Source organism: Trifolium pratense, linkage group LG6, assembly GCF_020283565.1.
Source record: "Trifolium pratense cultivar HEN17-A07 linkage group LG6, ARS_RC_1.1, whole genome shotgun sequence".
Classification (NCBI taxonomy): Eukaryota; Viridiplantae; Streptophyta; class Magnoliopsida; order Fabales; family Fabaceae; genus Trifolium; species Trifolium pratense.
The window spans coordinates 324,071-341,334 of NC_060064.1; the positions used below are offsets into that span (position 1 = coordinate 324,071).

Here is a 17,264-nt window from a genome sequence, read left to right on the forward strand (position 1 = left end):
AATTGTGTAAAGTTGATCAATGGTTGAAAATTGAGAAAAATTGAGAGGATCCATTCTTCAATGCGACATATGCTGACCCTCATATAACTCATGCTTGAACTATCTCTATCTAATTGGAAAAAATAAGTCTTCGATCATTAGGTATTTTTTATTTAGCAAATTTTGAAAAGCATAATATAACACGTCCAATAACGAGAAATATTAAATTCATATGTGAAGTCAATTTTTATTTTTTTTCACTATTTTTAGAGTCACGAGATGGTGCCAATCCGTGGCAAGGGAAGATCTTAGGGGCTCAAAAAATACTTGCAAATGTAACCTCCCTCAAAGGGGACTAGCGATGCTCGAACCCATAACCTCCCGGATCCAACAATTGTCATTTTACTGTTAGACCAAACCCTTGAAGACCGGCGAGTCAATTTCTATGCACAGGCAAAGTATTAATTAGAGGAATTAGATAAGAGCATATGATGAGAGAAAATAAGGAGCAAAATGGACAACGATGCTGTCAATGCATCCATTTCAGGGACTACAGGAGTAAAATTTGAGTGCACAGAAGAAATATAAGAGAAGAGAATGAATAAAATTTTATGGATTTTCGTTGTCAACACTCAACAATAATTCCTTAACAATGATATGAATATTAGAGGAGAAAAAAATATAAAATTCCATCCTAACGAACAAATCCTGCTTATATAGTTCATCAACGGTAATACATTTTCTAATTAACATTTGATCTCTATTAAGTATAAGAACAAGAATCCAAAACTGAAAGTTCCAAGCAGATAAATGCCATGCTCGAAAATATTAGACATGAGCAGTGCCTTGAGTGAATTTGGGGTCCTCGCATCTGTACCTGCCATCAGGTCCAATTCCAAAACCCTTTGGATCAGCAAAGACATTTTCCAGAAGCTGGCTGCGGGGTGGAACCGGGCTCTCCTCTGCAAACTCGACAGCCTCCTCAATGACCTCGTCAATCTTCTTCTCTATGGTTTTCAACTCCTGTTCACTGGCTAATTTGTTCTCAATTATATATTTCTTCAATGCAGAGATGGGATCCCTACCAGCATAGTGTGCCTTCTCAGCTGCCAAAGCAAAAGCAGATAAATTATTCCCAACTAGGAAGACAACAATATACTAGAAGAAATATGAAATGATAGGACTCATTTTATCTAACATCGAAATATACTGTCTTGTTAAAATTAGTAATACATTTGTGGCAATCATAGTATCATTTCTGTAAGATGCACAGTTTAACCGGACATTTTAAAAGGGTACGAAATTGCGATAACTTCATCAAGCGATACAATAATTAAGAAACTAAAGACACCACATTGAAATCTGAACTAGGTGAACACGATGAAAGCATAACTAAACTCATATTATGGACAAGGTAGAAAAATACATGGCCAAAAACTATATTGGAAAAATCAGATCAAGCATTCAAAACTATATTTTCTGAAAAATGTTGATAAGCGTTGATCAAAGACGTTAATCAAACCATTGGGCATTGAGATTTATCCTCAATTCCATATTTCAATAAGGATGGTAATCCACTCCACAAGGCTTGGCATTTGCAGCCAAAATGCTGAGATATATTAAGGGTAGCCAAGGGGCTAAAATGTCTCATAGTGAATCAACCCTCAACAAGTATTTTCTTATGGGTCAGTATATAGTTTAAGAAAATGTTATCCATTTTCGTTTTCTATATTCACTTTTGATTACAAAACATTGCCTTAGTTTTCTGTTTTGTTTTCAAATGTTTGTACAAGAAACAATGAAAACAATGTGTCAGTTTTATAATTGAAAGTGAAAACAAGAAATGAAAACATACATTTTCTCAAACCAAACAACTACTAAACATTCCAAATTTGAGGATAATATTTCAAGCTTGAGACATCTTTAAATATATGCTAATCGGTACCCCAAATCAATTACCCAATTATAAACTGTTACATTTTTCAACATTCATAAACAAAAATCAATTAAATTGACATCCACTGAATAGAATGCTAATCGGTGACCCAAATCAATTGACATCCACATAATTGACATCCAACCATGCAATAAAAGTTCTCTTAAAATTAAATAAATTGAAAGAGTCTAGGAAGTTTTTTTTTTTTTTTTGGCAATAAAGTAAACTACTACATGACAGTAAAATAATGTACACGGATTATGCAGGGTGACATATCCATCAGAACTGTAACAGTGCATAATATAATTAACTTCAAAATTAATAACACAGTCAAAGTAGAGGCTAAAAGGAAAGCATAATGTAAAGGCTAACCAGGGTTGCATGTGCAGGAACACCCTTACTGAGTGCATGAACATGGTCCCTATAGGTGCTGACGACAGAGTCTTCTTTCTTAAGAAGCTTAATGAATCCAGTTGAGACAGCTTCTTGGCCATTGTACAAGTGAACAAAACCAAACATTTTGCCTCTGTAATACATTTGGGCACACTTGTCTTCAAAGGAGCGGCCTAATATCATGTCTTCATAAAGCACCAAGCCTTCCTCTTTGGTAATAAGCTTCACACACAAACAAAAACAACAATAATGAGAATTGGGCAGGTAGCAGCATGAGATTGTAAAGTATGTATATTGTATACTAGTAGTGAAAGAGAGTGTTGAATAAGTGGAAAGTTGAGAGTTTAATTATTATAAAATTGAAAAAGAAACACGGAATGAATGCATATATATAATTGATGATGTGGATTCAGAAATGAATTGATAAGAAAAAGGAAAGAAGGTGCGTACCAGATTAGAGGGATTGTTAGCCGCCTTGACAGAAGCAGCAGCAACGGAGGCAACAACGGTGGAGCAAGGTTTGTTGTTAGTAATGGGAGCATTGAAGGTTAGACGAGTGGGTCCGGGGAAGAAGGGTTTGAATTGAGCAATAGCAATAGGGTTGTTGGCATTGGTAGATCTCAAAGGAAGAGGAAGACCAACCTTCGGTGTCGACAACACAGTCGACATTATTGATTTGATTATTATTAATGGAATCACCACAAAAATGAATGTATGTATGTATAAGAAAAAAGGAATGAATGGCGGACGGAGGAAACAAAGAAGTAATAGAAATCAGTCAGCACCGCCTAATAAATAACTCAGTTTTTCTCTTTCTTTCTTTCAACACTTGAATGCACCACCAATCACAATCTCATTTCACTGTTAGATAGTAGTTAGTTAGTTCACCTATATCACCCAACTTTTCCTACAAACAAACAAACACCTCTTCTCTTCTCCCACCAATTCACAATAAAATAGGCTTGACACTCTGCGTTCGTGTGTACACCCCATATTGCAAAAATAAAAGCAGTTCATAAAATTGTAACACTGTCAGATAGTAACAAATAAAAAAATAAACATATATTATAAAAAGGGCCCAACCGGGTTCGAACCGATGACCTCTTGATCTGCAGTCAAATGCTCTACCACTGAGCTATGGACCCCTTGATGTCTACAATTCTAATAAAATCAAATATATACTATAACCTCAACACCTCCGGCATCATACAAACATCATTTCAGTTCAAAACATTTTATAAATTTGAATTGTTCAAATTTTGAGGAATCTATTATACTCACAATCTTACTACAGTTATATCTCAACATCTCCATGATGTTTTGCACTTGTGAAACAATGTGTAACTCTACTTGATGATACCCACACATCCAAGCTAGCCTCTAAGGTAAAAACTGACTTGTACATATTGTAAACTTGTTTCACGCGAGAACTATAAAATAATGGTACAACCATAGAATAATATTTTATTATTGAAAAAAATTCACATAACGATATGATGGTGGACTGAAGAAGCAGTACCAGTAACACTTGATTAGGTTTTGAGTTCAAAACATTGTATATAAAGATAATTGGATAACATGATCACCAAAGATCCAACACTGAATCAGCTCACCACACTCCAAATGTTTGCAAGTTTGGAAAAGAGTGGAAGACATGACTCACCAAGGTAAGATGGGAGAAGAGTCATCTTACATGAGTTTATTTTTCTTTACTTGACTAAAAAAAAAATAATATGAAAGAATTCAGAATCATTGAAAAAGGACATTGGAAGATTTTGAGTAAATCTTTTTTTTTTTACTCATTTTGAGTAAAAAATTTAAATCATTTCTCTCACTTTATTATACTCAACAATTAATTGGTTAGCTTTGGAGACCGCTGCTACACACCACATAACAAAAATTAGTACAAGTAATACACACCAAATAACCAAAGTTAGTACAAATAATGACATATATCAGAATTCAATAAAAAAGCTGAATACAAAGATCCCAACATGTGCAAACCCAAAAAACACCGCACCATCTCAACATGTCTAAACAAATAAATATAAGAGAAAATGTTTAACGCCTGATCCGCTGATTGTAAAAATAAGACGAAAATTATTTTATTGATGTTGTCATGAAAGATTCACCACAACCACACATGCCTTTGGAGTTTGGATTGTTGAAAACAAACTCAGATCTGCCAAGAAATAATATTTTAAACAAATGCACTCAAAAGAAAAAAGTACAAGCAAATAGCAGATCATGCACATGTAACCATACACTTATATTCATGCCATGTTAATATTCATGCCATGTATTCATCGACATCTTCCCTTTTCTACAAAGGAGGTCTAAGCCTTCATGTACAAGGGGTATGCTAAAATGGAGGCAGAACAGCCTTAAAACTCTAAAGGATTCAATCCAGAGATTAGATCAAGCAGTAACTAATGTGAATTAATGGATTTCGAGCTAGTGTTGTTGGACATCAAAATTTCATTTAATGAAGTAGATTTTTACACATGTGAACGGATTGCAACATAGTCATTGACTATTCCTAACAACAAGCATAGCATAGCATACAAGTTGTTATACGTACCACATATCATGAGTATTTCATCAAAAGCTTCCCTTTTAGTATTACATATTCATATGCAATACCCAAATACCCAATATTTGAATAAAATCCATTATAACCGAAATACAAATTCATTCATATATCTTCAGCATAAGGCCATAGTAAAAAATTGCAGTATCAGGTTAAACAATGGCCAAAATGTGCATGAAGTTTTCCCATTAGACAACAGGTCTAGCTCATTAACACTAAATAATAAGAGTTGTATAAAGATAAGCATGATTATTCACAGTTTGGAAGTGGAAGGGAAGGAGATTTGGCAAAACTTAACCCTGGCAACATAGGGGAACATGAATAATTGCAAATTTGCAACAAATTAAGCTTAAGATTCTAAGTCACTTCATATCAAACATCAACACATGAAATTATGGACACTTTTCAATTTCAGACAACACCAGTAAAAACTATCCAAACAAGAGGATGGATTCATCCAAGAGCAACACAGTGAATACTGAACAGACAGAACAATTTTACTTACATAAGATTCATTACTGTTAAAAATCCAAATGTGTATGAATAAGCTTCTTTTGGATTCAAATCAACGGTTTATAATCAAAACTACAAGATGGGCATATATAGTATAACTAAATGAAACATTTACCTTAGTTTGTCATCAACGAAATCTATCTCGGTTCTAAGAACATGAAAAACAGCCTTGTTATCAATCAATATCTTAACACCCTTATCTTCCACCAACTCAAAGTTTCCCTTTTTCATCTGTCAAAGCAACCGAAAATCTAAATCAACAAACTTCAAAGCACACTTTATTTCATCATCTCATATGTAATATGCATCAGTTTTCTAGAAATATAACTTTCACACACCAATTACATATGAATTGATTTTTCTAACTTCAACTAATTTTTTGTCGGAATCAATTTTCCAAAATCAATTTTGCTCACCAGAACCAAACATACACAAGACTAACCGTTCACACATAATTCATTTCCTCTATTTCAAACCTCACAACAAAAATCAATTTCTCAAAACAATAATCAACAGATAACAATAATTAACACAATATTGAAACAGAACGCAAATAACATACCTGCATAATCTAGGAAAAAACATCAACCCAATAACACAACTGTTATTCTGCGCCCAATCATCATCATCATCATCACAAACCACCAATAACCTCCTCCAAACAACATCCCAATCTTTCATCCACCACACACAAAACAAAACCACCACTGTTTTTCTTACATCTAAACTAATTAACCATCACTTAACAATTTATTTATATAATCACTTAACAAATAACAATCAAAACAGCTTAACAATCACTCATCATCATTCATCAAACAACAAGCTTAAAAATCATCAAAAATCAAGCTCTGCTTACCTGAATGTGACTGCGAGGCTGAGAGAGAGAGAGAGAGAGAGAGAGAGAGAGAGAGAGAGAGAGAGAGAGAGTGAGAGCGGCTGCGGAAGTTCAATATTATTATATATGACGAGTAATTTTACAATTAATAGTTATCACTTATTATAAATATTACAATTATAACTATCAATATCATTCAGGAGACAACAATTTACAATGATGGAATTAATTTTGCAATATACAATATTCGAGCTATTATAATTTACTCTATTAATATAGATTCATTTTTATAAATTTAATTATTTAAATAATATTTCTTTTTTGTATTATTTAATTGAAAAAATGTAAATCAAAATTAAATTATATAATATAAAATTAATCATTATATCTAGTTATATATCATCAATAATACCCCTTATCATAACATAAAGTAATCGCAGACTCGTGCGTATGCATGTTGTTAGAATCCATAACCTCTTGTCATTTTACCGATAGACCAAACCCTTGAAGATCGGCGAGTCAATTTCTATGCACAGGCAGGCAAGGTATTAATTAGAGGAATCAGATAAGAGCAGGTGATGAGAGAAAATAGATAACAATGCTGTCAATGCATCCATTTCAGGAATAAATTTTTATGGATTTTCATTGTCAACACTAACTAATTAAGGGTAGCCAAGGGGCTAAAATGTCTCATAGTGAATCAACCCTCAACAAGTACCCTTACTGAGTGCATGGACATGATCCCTATAGCTATAGGTGCTGACTGACGACAGAGTCTTGTTTCTTAAGAAGCTTAATGAATCCAGTTGAGACAGCTTCTTGGCCATTGTACAAGTGAACAAAACCAAACATTTTGCCTCTGTAATACATTTGGGCACACATGCCATCAAAGGAGCGGCCTAATATCATGTCTTCATAGAGCATATATATATATATATAATTGATGATGTGGATTGAGAAATGAATTGATAACAAAAAGGAAAGAAGGTGCGTACGTACTAGATTAGCCGGGTTGACAGAAGAAGCAGCAATGGTGGAGCGAGGGTTGTTGTTAGTAATGGGAGGGAGCATTGAAGAAGGTTAGACGAGTGAATCCGGTGAGTTTGAATTGGGAAATAGCAATAGAGTTGTTGGCATGGGTAGATCTATCACCACATAAATGAGGAATGAATGGATGGCGGACGGAGGAAACAAACAAGTAATAGAAATCAGTCAGCACCGCCTCGCCTAATAAATAACTCTCTCTCTCTCAATCACTCCGTTTTTATTTCAACACTTGAATGCACCTCCAAATCACAATCTCACTTCACTGTTACATTGTTAGTTAGTTAGTTTACCTATATCAACCAACTTGCAAAAATTTGAGATTCCAAACCAAAAGCAGTTTATAAAATTGTAACATAGTCATAAATAAAAAATAAACATTTAGTATAAAAAGGGCCCAACCGGGTTTGAACCGGTGACCTCTTGATCTGCAGTCAAATGCTCTACCACTGAGCTATGGACCCCTTGATGTCGACAAATCTGATGAAATCAAATAAATACTATACTCTCAACTCAACACCTCCGCCAACATACAATCATCATTTTAGGTTCAACTCTAACAGATAAGGGGATGTAGCATGCGTTGAGGAGTGTGATGCAATGATTTGAATGAAAGTGACACAAAAGTGTTGGTCAATGTTATCTACTCTTATTCCATTGAAATATGTGAATTTAGTGGCTTTGTATGGAGTATTGAGGACTATTAGAAAGCTTTTATATTTTAATAACAATTTTGACGTTAAGTTTATTCGTCGTCGAGCGACTATGATTGCTTATAGTTTAGTTGAAGAGGTCAGTCAACAAGTTCTTGATTATGTTTCTCCTTATATCCATCGATTTTTAATAAATGATTTTAAAAAAACTTTTTACTAATTTAAACTATTTTTTTTAGATTTTCACTTTTTCAAAATGCCAAACCAGACAAGGTAATCATTCAAAAAGGTAATTATTTAAATAAACAAGTAAAAAAAAATTCAAAACGCTCCGTAAAAAAACAGGTAGATCATTGAAAGAAAAAATTTAAGATTTTATGTTTGAAGAGAGGAGACACAAAATGCTGCACAACAAATAAAAGTGTGAGTAGTAAGTTAAAAAGTGTTAGTAGTTTAACAAAGAAAAGTATTACTACGATCTCTTGTAAGGAAATTTATTTCGGGTTCTTACGAATTTTTCAAACAACATCCACTACTTAAGTAGTGGACGGTATTTTTCTTTTAAATTTTTCATTTTATAACATTCGTTACTTAAAATAGCGGATGGGTAAAAATAAAAAGCGCGAGAAACTTATAGAATGCCAAAAAAATTCTTCTTATAAACATGTGAGATTCCTTTGGTGCCAAAATAAGAGACTACAATATTATAAACATGTGTGATTCCTTTAGTTACCGACATTTCTTATCATATTTTCTCTTTCTAGTTAAATATTTTATCTTGAATTTGAGTTGACTTAGACACAAGAATATTATATGAAAATAATTTATTGATTTACCTTATAAAATAGTATATTTTAAAATAAACAATTAAGTTACTAAAATATAAATTATAAAATAATTTTATACTAAATTAAAACAAATAATAAATAATTTTTATATATATATGATTTTATCACTGGAGTATATATGATTTTATCACTGAAGTAATTTTATAATTTATATAATCATAAAAATAATCAAAATTCTGCCAAAATTAGAATATTTATAAGTAAAATTAGAATCTAAATTTTATAACAAATTTAATTTAATTTTCTTACAATGGTAAATTTATTCTTTACATATAAGATATGTCGTACATTTATTTAACTTATCTATCATATATATAATAGTGTTATTAATTTGCTCATAACTTTTATAAAAAAAAATTCAAGTAAATAGGGGTTTCTTAGAATACCAAAAAATAAATAGGGGTTTCTTAAAAATATATCCATTCTAATGCAAATGCTAGACTAAAGTTATGTTTGTATGTAATATTTTACGGGGAATAGTTTTGTAAGTTAAAGAAATTGAATAGTTGAAGATATCGCCGTCTCCTCTTTATCTATATTTATTGAGGAGGGATCCGTTGACTCCAGGAGTAAATCTCCATTGAATTCAAAGATCTTTAATAAGTCAATATCGACATTATATTTCTTCAATCCAACCGTTAAATTTAAAGATTTTATTGAATAGACCAACTCCACAAATTTTTATAAAAATTTAAAAAATATAATTATGTATTCAGACTATTGAAATTCAACGGTTTTTTTAAAAGTTTGTCGTACGTTCAATTGAAGTTATCAAAAAAAGTATCAAACGATTTTAAAAATTTGTGGAGTCAACAGATCCCTCCTCATGTTTATTTGAGAGGAGGAGGGGGGGGGATAAGTAAAAAAATTAAAGTTTAAAAACAAGACATCACGTTAATAATATTCTATTTTAACTTGAGTTCAAACTTAACACAATGGTCAGACCCATCAAAATGTAGAAGGCGTATATAATATAAGTAATGAAAAAGTTCTGTAGTTATCCATCAAAAAAAAATTTTAATTTGAAAAATTTAATGGTGTTCATTTAAGATTTTTTACAACTTATAATAAGCTGCGGTAATCATAAAGTTTCAAATTTTGATGTATTATTTAAAAAGATATATTAATGGACTATGATGGTTGGTTCATACAGCATATCGTTACACACATCAAGAGATTTCAAAAGATTAGCAAGCACCGTCAACAATTGCAGTTTACATCATATAATAATCCAAGACATCAACAAACATACGAATAAATGCATAGAGCTATTTGCAGTTTTTGATCACCCTATGTTGGAAAAAATAAAACTCCCTAAACGTTGGATAAAATTTAATAATTAAATTCACCATGAGTCTCTCACCCTAAGAAGATGTAGGGGAAAGACGAGAATCAAGGACCCCAACGACAAGCAAGCTGAAAAATCAATTTGAGGTGGGCCTTTAGTCATTTCTAAAGTCCGTTAGAAGTAAATCATGGTTTTGTTTGCACTCAGGAAATAGGTATTCATTATGATGGGAAAGGATAGAAGTTGATAGCATTCAAACAGAAAAACAAACATGCGCTAAGTAACTCCAGCTTAACAGTCTCACACAGTTGAATCTCCTTTAGGATCCTTTGCACCAAGATATGCAACAAAGGCAATAAAATAGCAGAAAGAGAGAAGAAAAATAATGGTTGAAAACTGGTTCTGAAATACCAGAAAAGGAGGAAATTGATGATTGCTAGCAGCTATACTTGAATGATATAGCAGCAATAACCTAACATTTGAATTATTGTCATCATGGAATATATGTTACATCCTACAAATTCATGATGTGTTTTACCATAACTTTGTATACAAACCTAATATAATATGTTGGATTTGATACTATTGGGTTTATAAACCCTCAACGCGAATAATATGCTACTATGATCAATATTGATGTTAACATATACAAAAGGATAGAAGCACAATTTGGTTTTGCTTATGGCTCATGACATTTTAGATTTTAAAACAAATAAAACATGTACCTAAAAGATAATGAACAACTACGACGATAGAATTGATTACTTACGATTGGTTAGTGTGTTAGTTGTAAAAGACTAGCAAACACTAAACAAAGCTATAATTTAATTGTCCCATTATCAAACTCAAGAAATATGGTAAGACATGCCACACTACGTTTGATAGCAGAGAAATATTCAAACAGAACAGTGAAGCAAAAATAAAAAGGAGAATAAAATAAGATACACTTGGCCAAATCTTAAAATAACACAACTGATAGCTAAATTAAAATGTATAAGAACAATATCCAAGGAGAGTTAAAGGAACCACTGCAAAAATTGACCAAATTGTAAAAAAAGAACCTATTCATCAAACAAGCCAAAACCCATTTCCTCGTCACTCTCTTCTTCTTCTTTTGGCTCTTCCTATATCACATGAAAAAAAATTGAAATTAGACAACCATCAACATATAAGGCAGAATTCGACAAAAGGCAGAAGATATAAAAATATTTGACTTATGAAATACCTTCTTCTCAGCAGCTGCAGGAGCAGCTGCTGCTGCAGCAGCTGGAGCTGCAGCAACAGCTACGGCACCACCACCACCGCCAGCAGCATTGGCAATCAAATCCCTAATATTCTTCTTCTCAGCAAGTTTAGCAAATAAGGCGGGCCAAAAGGATTCAACTTCTACCTTTGCACTTTTCAACAAACTTGTGATGTTGTCAGCCTATATATATTATCAACAAAGTCAAGGTTCAACACAATGTCCAATTTATTTACATTAAATATATAAAAATTATATTACAAAAATTGAAAAATCTGGTCACACTTGCTGAGTATTAAAACCGATCTTAACACAAAATAACACGAATTGTAAAGGGATTTAGTTAAGTCAGAAAATAAGCTAAAATTATGAATTAAATGGAAAAAGTAAGGAGATGAAGAAGCATACAGTTGCGGGAATGTTATCATCTTCAAGGATGAGAAGGGCGTATGAGCAAGCAGTCTCTCCAATCGACATTTTGACACTACAAATCAAACACGATAAAAGGCCAATCAAGATCAAGATGGAATGATGTTTTGTTATTCAAATAAAATAAACAGAATAATGATCTACAAAACGAAGGAGTGTAACCTGAAATGGAAGGAAACGAGATCGGAGACGACCAAAGAGTGAGAGATAATAGCTCCGCAGCGCCGTAAATGTATTCTCAAATTAGGGTTTCAGGGTTTAAAAGGTATAATGGTAGCTATTGGGCCTTATAATTAATTTGGCCCATTTCAGAACCACACTTACAGACCCATATCGATATGAAAAATTCTCTATCCTCCCCCCGCCCACAAAAAAAAAAAACTTCTTTTCTCGCTCAAAAAATTTCGGAAAATATTTTTTGAAATTTTTACAGTGTAAATTTTAATTGAATTTACACTGAAGAAAATTCGGTAAATGTTTCTTGAATTTTTTCGCATGAAAAAAGAAATGTCGAGGGGTGATTGAAAATTTATCTATCGATATAAGCAGGTAGACAATTCTAATAAGTATATAAATAGCGTTTATTAATTTTTTTAAATGAAACATTATTTATGGATTTATCATAATTATCCACCTTAGTGGTGTACCAATACTTCTAAATAAGACATGCACCGGTGTGTTTATAATAAAGGTAAAGATCATTTCTCTCCTGACCCCCCACATTTCTTTTATAACCCCGAAAAATTTCATTTTTCCCCTTGCGGTTTGAAAAAAATTTGCCAAAAAACTTCGGTTTATATTCACCGAAGCCAAATATTAGACCATTTCGGTAACTGCAAACCGAACATTAGCATTTTCGGTACACAGAAACCGAACGTCAGCTTGTTCGGTACCTGCGAACCGAAATGTCCTAGATTTCGGTACGTTGTTATCGAAAATTTCATTGGGTTGCTGGAATTAGACCATATTCGGCAGAAGTTTACCAAAATAATTGTTTCGGTACCTGCGAACCGAAATGTCCCATATTTCGGTAAGTGGTTACCGAAGTTTATCAGCATGTCAAATTCCTTCGGTTCGTATAAACCGCAGTACCTCCAAGAATAAAAATGAAAATTCATTAGGTAGAAAAGAAATGAGGGGGTCGGCAGAGAAATGATCAAAGCTAAATACCGAGGTTTTGGGTGTGCATGTTATTGTTGGGTGTGGATAAGACTATACATTTTCAAATTTGATTGCCGCTGAGTAAATACATAGAATAGGCTAGTCACATAAGAAAGTATGGGTGGGCACACCATATATGCTCCTCCAGTTGCATACCCATTTTGAAAATGAACAAAGGTTGTCTATGTGCTAATACACACAACCTTGAAGCACAACACAAATGTATGTCAACTTTGTAAGTCGGCCTCCGCACTTGATTTCTTTTGTAGAGTCTGATAAAAAATATTTAAAAATGATTCGTTATTTGATATTATAATTCATTAACAATTTGATTTAATCAATTGATTAATATACTGCCAATTTGTTTTCAACTATTCAACTCTTTCTACAATAATTAGAAACTTACAATATATATGCGTGTGTTTGGTTCTGCGGCGGAGAGAATTGATTTTGGCAGAATTGATTCTGTAAAATTGATTCTGGCCAAAATTGATTTTAAGCTGAAGTGGTTTATGTTTGGATATATTCATGAAAAAGTGAGTTGAACAAAAAATTTGAGTGTAAAAATCAATTCTAGAATCAGAAGCTACGATTTCTAGCTTCAAGTAGAATCAATTCTGGAGACAGAATCAATTCTACTTTTGAGAAACCAAACAAGTCAGAATCAATTCTACACGTCCAGAATCAATTCTGGATGCTCCAGAATTGAAACCAAACATACACTATATCTTTCATCACAAACTTATACCACCTATTTAATTTGGATTGAAATGGATTCTTTGGTTGGCCAATCTTTCCTTTCCTAGTTGATAGATCCCAAATCTTCTTCGCCATGTTCTTGAATTGGCCTTAAGCCATCTGAAAGCTTGTACGAATGATCATGATCCCCATCTGTAGCAGTAGCTACAATTCGAGCCTGAAGCCTCCCCTTGGAGCATTCATGAAGGATCAGACGGCCTATTTCTGAATTGTCATCTCTCGTATCTACCTTCCCCATTAAATCTTTAAGTTCGCCTCTGGTCATTCGCACCTTAATTGTCACGGCTTGATCGCAAACGCGGTGAACTGCCAAAGGGTGCAACACTGATCCCTTGTTGCTCCCCTTCTTCCCAAAGCAAGCATTACCCATTTTGTTGTGTCTCTCCTCTGTGTTATTACCTGTACTGTAAGATATCTATGTCTCCTTGGAATAAGCTCTTCAGTTCCTTAATTAATTTGTTACTATCTATATTTATATATACTGGACAATTTTGGGGATAGACAAGACAAGGGAAGTAACGTATGAAGATCAAACATTATGGGTTGAAAATTTGACATTGATATGATGAAGCCAATGGACCAAGACCATTCTGCCACACAAAATAGAATACGTATTTGCTCTGGCCTAATTTGTTGTTCCATTCCATTTATGGTTGGTTCCCCCTTGTGGCAGGTTAACTTCTCATACATTAATTCTCATTTATTGCTTTCTTTAGTTAAACGCAGTACCAATGAATACTATTTGCTGTACCTGCATGGGCACGGTGAACTTGGATTCTCAAAAGTCAAAAATATCGATTTTATTTTGAAAAATGCTAGTAGTATCAATTTCTCTTAGAGCATTGTTTAAGGATTTTATTTTTGGTTAGTTAGTAAGTAAATTGTTATTACTCAATTGGTAAGAAAATCCTATTTTATATATAAGAGGTTTGAACCGCGACACTATTTATTTACTTTAAGAGTGAATTATATCATTAGACTATGTACCTTACAAAAGAAAAATTATATTTTCAAGACAATATTTCTTTTCATGTGTTTCTTAAACAATATACGAAGTACTTAACATATTGTTAGCAAAACCTTTTTTAAGTGTAGTTTTAATTTTTATTTGGGGTTCAAACCCCGATCATTTTACTTATGGTGGAATTTCTAACCACTATACTACTTGACAAAAAAAAATAAAAAATAGAAACGTTTCAAATTTATTTACGCAAAACTAATTTATTTTGTTGTTTTTTATGAAATTGTTTTTGTTTTTCTATAATATACTCCAACTTTTTTTTGGTTTGGTTATTAATATACTCCTACTTAGTTGGAACAATTTTGTTTATGTCTCTCTACAATGAATGTTTCAAAATATTGACAAAAGTAATGTATTTGCATCAAACTTTGAAATGACAAGTAAATATGAACATTTTTCACTACAAAATGACAAATAATGAAAGAGTGATGATATATATAACGAAACATCCATTTAACGAATTCTAAGAATGCTTACATGTTTTGTAAGTAGTGGTGGGTCAAAACATCGATATATCAACTCTCTTTTTTAGGAAATCATGGATGGATTTGTGTAATAGTTATATGGGAAAAGCTAACATGTGTTCTTAAGGTAGTTGTTAGTGTACAAAGATACGGTAGTAATTTTGTATCAAAAACTGTATCAAAAAATGTGTATTTTATCATTTTAAAAGTCAAATGTTGTTTATTCCAAAATTTAATTATTATTTAAAGTATTCTTAACATGTGCCCTGCCCCGAGGATACATGTTAGCATGACCCTAGTTTTATTTCATATCAACTTCGCATTTTTCATTTTCGTGGTAAACATCATTTTCTATAATGAAATACTAGCTTCTTTTTTTGAGTTTTTTTTGAAATTTCATTACATCATACATTTCGATTTTAGCGACTTATAAAAAATAAAATTAATAATTAAGTTTTTTTTTTTTTGACGCATAATTAAGTTTTACTAAATCTAAGAATTGTACCATACTCCATTTCAACCAGCTGGGCTAAACAACCTTTTATTAATATTCTTTCATATTATTTTATGGGTAAATAGTGTTATACCCCTGTAAAATAGACGAGTTTTGCGTTACCCCTGCAAAATATTTTTTTGAGATTACCCCCTGCAATGTCAAGATTCTTTGTGTTACCCCCTGGCTCAACAAGTGGGCATATGACATGGAAGAATCTTGACGTGGCATGACACGTGGAAATTAATTTATTTTTTATTTATTTTTAATTGCCAACTCATTAATTAATGTGGGTTTTTAATTAAAAAAATAAAAAAAAAAAAACTTAAAAGTTATTATATTTTTATGAACTTACTTAAAAGAAAGTTTTGTTATTTTTTTTTTTTTGACTAAAAGTTGTTATTATATATATAAAAAAATTCTTATATATATAATAACTAATAATAGAGTAACAAAAAAAAAAACGAAGATGAAAAAAAACTAATAATAATAATAGTAACCAAAAAACTAATAATAATAATAATAATAATAACTAATAATAATAGAGTAACCAAAAAAAAAAACTGCAATCACATAGTAACGCAAGAGCAATCGCTTTGCCCTAACCCCCAAATTGAAATTGAAAACGAAGAACAATCGCTGCATATGAACGGAACGAAAACGAAGATGAAACCGACGAACAATCGCTTTACCTCCTCACGGACTCAGTTTTGTTCTTCTTCGTCTTCACAGTTTCGTTCTTCTTCTTCGTCGTTTCTTTCTTCGAGTTCACCATTTCCTTCTTCTTGGTGTTCGTCAGTTTCATCTTCGTTTTCGTTCCGTTCATATGCAACGATTGTTCTTCATTTTCAATTTCAATTTGGGGGTTAGGGCAAAGCGATTGTTGTTGCGTTACTATGTGATTGCAGTTTTTTTTTTTGTTACTCTATTATTATTAGTTTTTTGGTTACTATTATTATTATTAGTTTTTTTTTCATCTTCGTTTTTTTTTGTTACTCTATTATTAGTTATTATATATCTATATATATAATTCATAAATAGTTCTCCTAACCCTAATCCACTTAGATCAATCAAATTGTTTCATTTAGCCACATCATCTATATTATTATTATTATTAGTTATTATTATTATTATTATTATTATTATTATTATTATTATTGTCATCTCTATACTTTTCATATTCTACATTTATATACTTATAGCTTTTTAATATACACTCACTCAAGCTTTTACTTACCCTTTACTTTTTTTGGTGAATATAATAATTTTTGCTTACTATATTATAATAAGGAGAATACAAAAATACACACTAATTAACTTTGTAACTCTCGGTAATATATTTTTCATCTCTTAAGTCACAATTCAATTTTCATCATTTGGACTCTTCTACCAATATTTTAATATATAGCTTACAACTATTTTAATTTGTATCCTATTCATATTTTCCTAACTAACCATTACAAATGTTAGAAACAAATATTTTCATCCCCTGGTGCTCAATCATGTGCTTAATAAGATTACCATTTGTTTTTCCGGTTGAATGTGAGAATAGATTTTTTCATATCTTATAATGTGCAATTTCTCTTTCCATTATCTTGCCTCTTCATCTTTT

The 17,264-nt window shown here is 32.0% G+C and overlaps 3 protein-coding genes and 2 non-coding genes across 5 annotated transcripts; all 5 read right to left on the reverse strand.

Annotated features, from left to right (window-relative positions):
* Positions 1 to 564: 564 nt before the first annotated feature.
* On the reverse strand, positions 565 to 6,340 carry LOC123888962 (pyruvate dehydrogenase E1 component subunit alpha-3, chloroplastic-like). The gene is made up of 4 exons (XM_045938133.1): positions 5,974 to 6,340; positions 2,759 to 5,642; positions 2,288 to 2,530; positions 565 to 1,137 (listed from the first exon to the last, which is right to left on the reverse strand). Exons 2-4 carry the CDS (start codon positions 2,975 to 2,977, stop codon positions 808 to 810), a joined length of 792 nt encoding a protein of 263 aa, XP_045794089.1. The 5' UTR covers positions 2,978 to 5,642; positions 5,974 to 6,340; the 3' UTR covers positions 565 to 807.
* TRNAC-GCA lies at positions 3,382 to 3,453 on the reverse strand. The gene has a single exon. It is a non-coding gene; the product is annotated as a tRNA-Cys (tRNA).
* A 1,345-nt stretch (positions 6,341 to 7,685) lies between the features above and the next one.
* On the reverse strand, positions 7,686 to 7,757 carry TRNAC-GCA. Its single transcript has one exon. It is a non-coding gene; the product is annotated as a tRNA-Cys (tRNA).
* A 3,139-nt stretch (positions 7,758 to 10,896) lies between these two features.
* On the reverse strand, positions 10,897 to 12,050 carry LOC123889531 (60S acidic ribosomal protein P1-2-like). The gene is made up of 4 exons (XM_045938903.1): positions 11,917 to 12,050; positions 11,734 to 11,809; positions 11,308 to 11,508; positions 10,897 to 11,206 (listed from the first exon to the last, which is right to left on the reverse strand). Exons 2-4 carry the CDS (start codon positions 11,800 to 11,802, stop codon positions 11,144 to 11,146), a joined length of 333 nt encoding a protein of 110 aa, XP_045794859.1. The 5' UTR covers positions 11,803 to 11,809; positions 11,917 to 12,050; the 3' UTR covers positions 10,897 to 11,143.
* A 1,604-nt stretch (positions 12,051 to 13,654) lies between these two features.
* Positions 13,655 to 14,144, reverse strand: LOC123889532. Its single transcript, XM_045938904.1, has one exon. It carries the CDS (start codon positions 14,042 to 14,044, stop codon positions 13,718 to 13,720), a length of 327 nt encoding a protein of 108 aa, XP_045794860.1. The 5' UTR covers positions 14,045 to 14,144; the 3' UTR covers positions 13,655 to 13,717.
* Positions 14,145 to 17,264: the final 3,120 nt, after the last annotated feature.

Bases quoted from the DNA above. Each gene is read 5' to 3' on its own strand.
- LOC123889531 (XM_045938903.1), bottom strand. From the start codon at position 11,802: ATGTCGATTGGAGAGACTGCTTGCTCATACGCCCTTCTCATCCTTGAA. The intron at 11,509-11,733 runs GTATGCTTCTTC...TAATATATATAG, and splicing joins ATGATAACATTCCCGCAACT to GCTGACAACATCACAAGTTT. The intron at 11,207-11,307 runs GTATTTCATAAG...CATGTGATATAG, and splicing joins CTGCAGCTGCTGAGAAGAAG to GAAGAGCCAAAAGAAGAAGA.
- LOC123889532 (XM_045938904.1), bottom strand. From the start codon at position 14,044: ATGGGTAATGCTTGCTTTGGGAAGAAGGGGAGCAACAAGGGATCAGTG.
- LOC123888962 (XM_045938133.1), bottom strand. From the start codon at position 2,977: ATGTCGACTGTGTTGTCGACACCGAAGGTTGGTCTTCCTCTTCCTTTG. The intron at 2,531-2,758 runs GTACGCACCTTC...TTGTGTGTGAAG, and splicing joins CTAACAATCCCTCTAATCTG to CTTATTACCAAAGAGGAAGG. The intron at 1,138-2,287 runs GTTAGCCTTTAC...TATTTCTTCTAG, and splicing joins TTCCTGCACATGCAACCCTG to TATATTGTTGTCTTCCTAGT.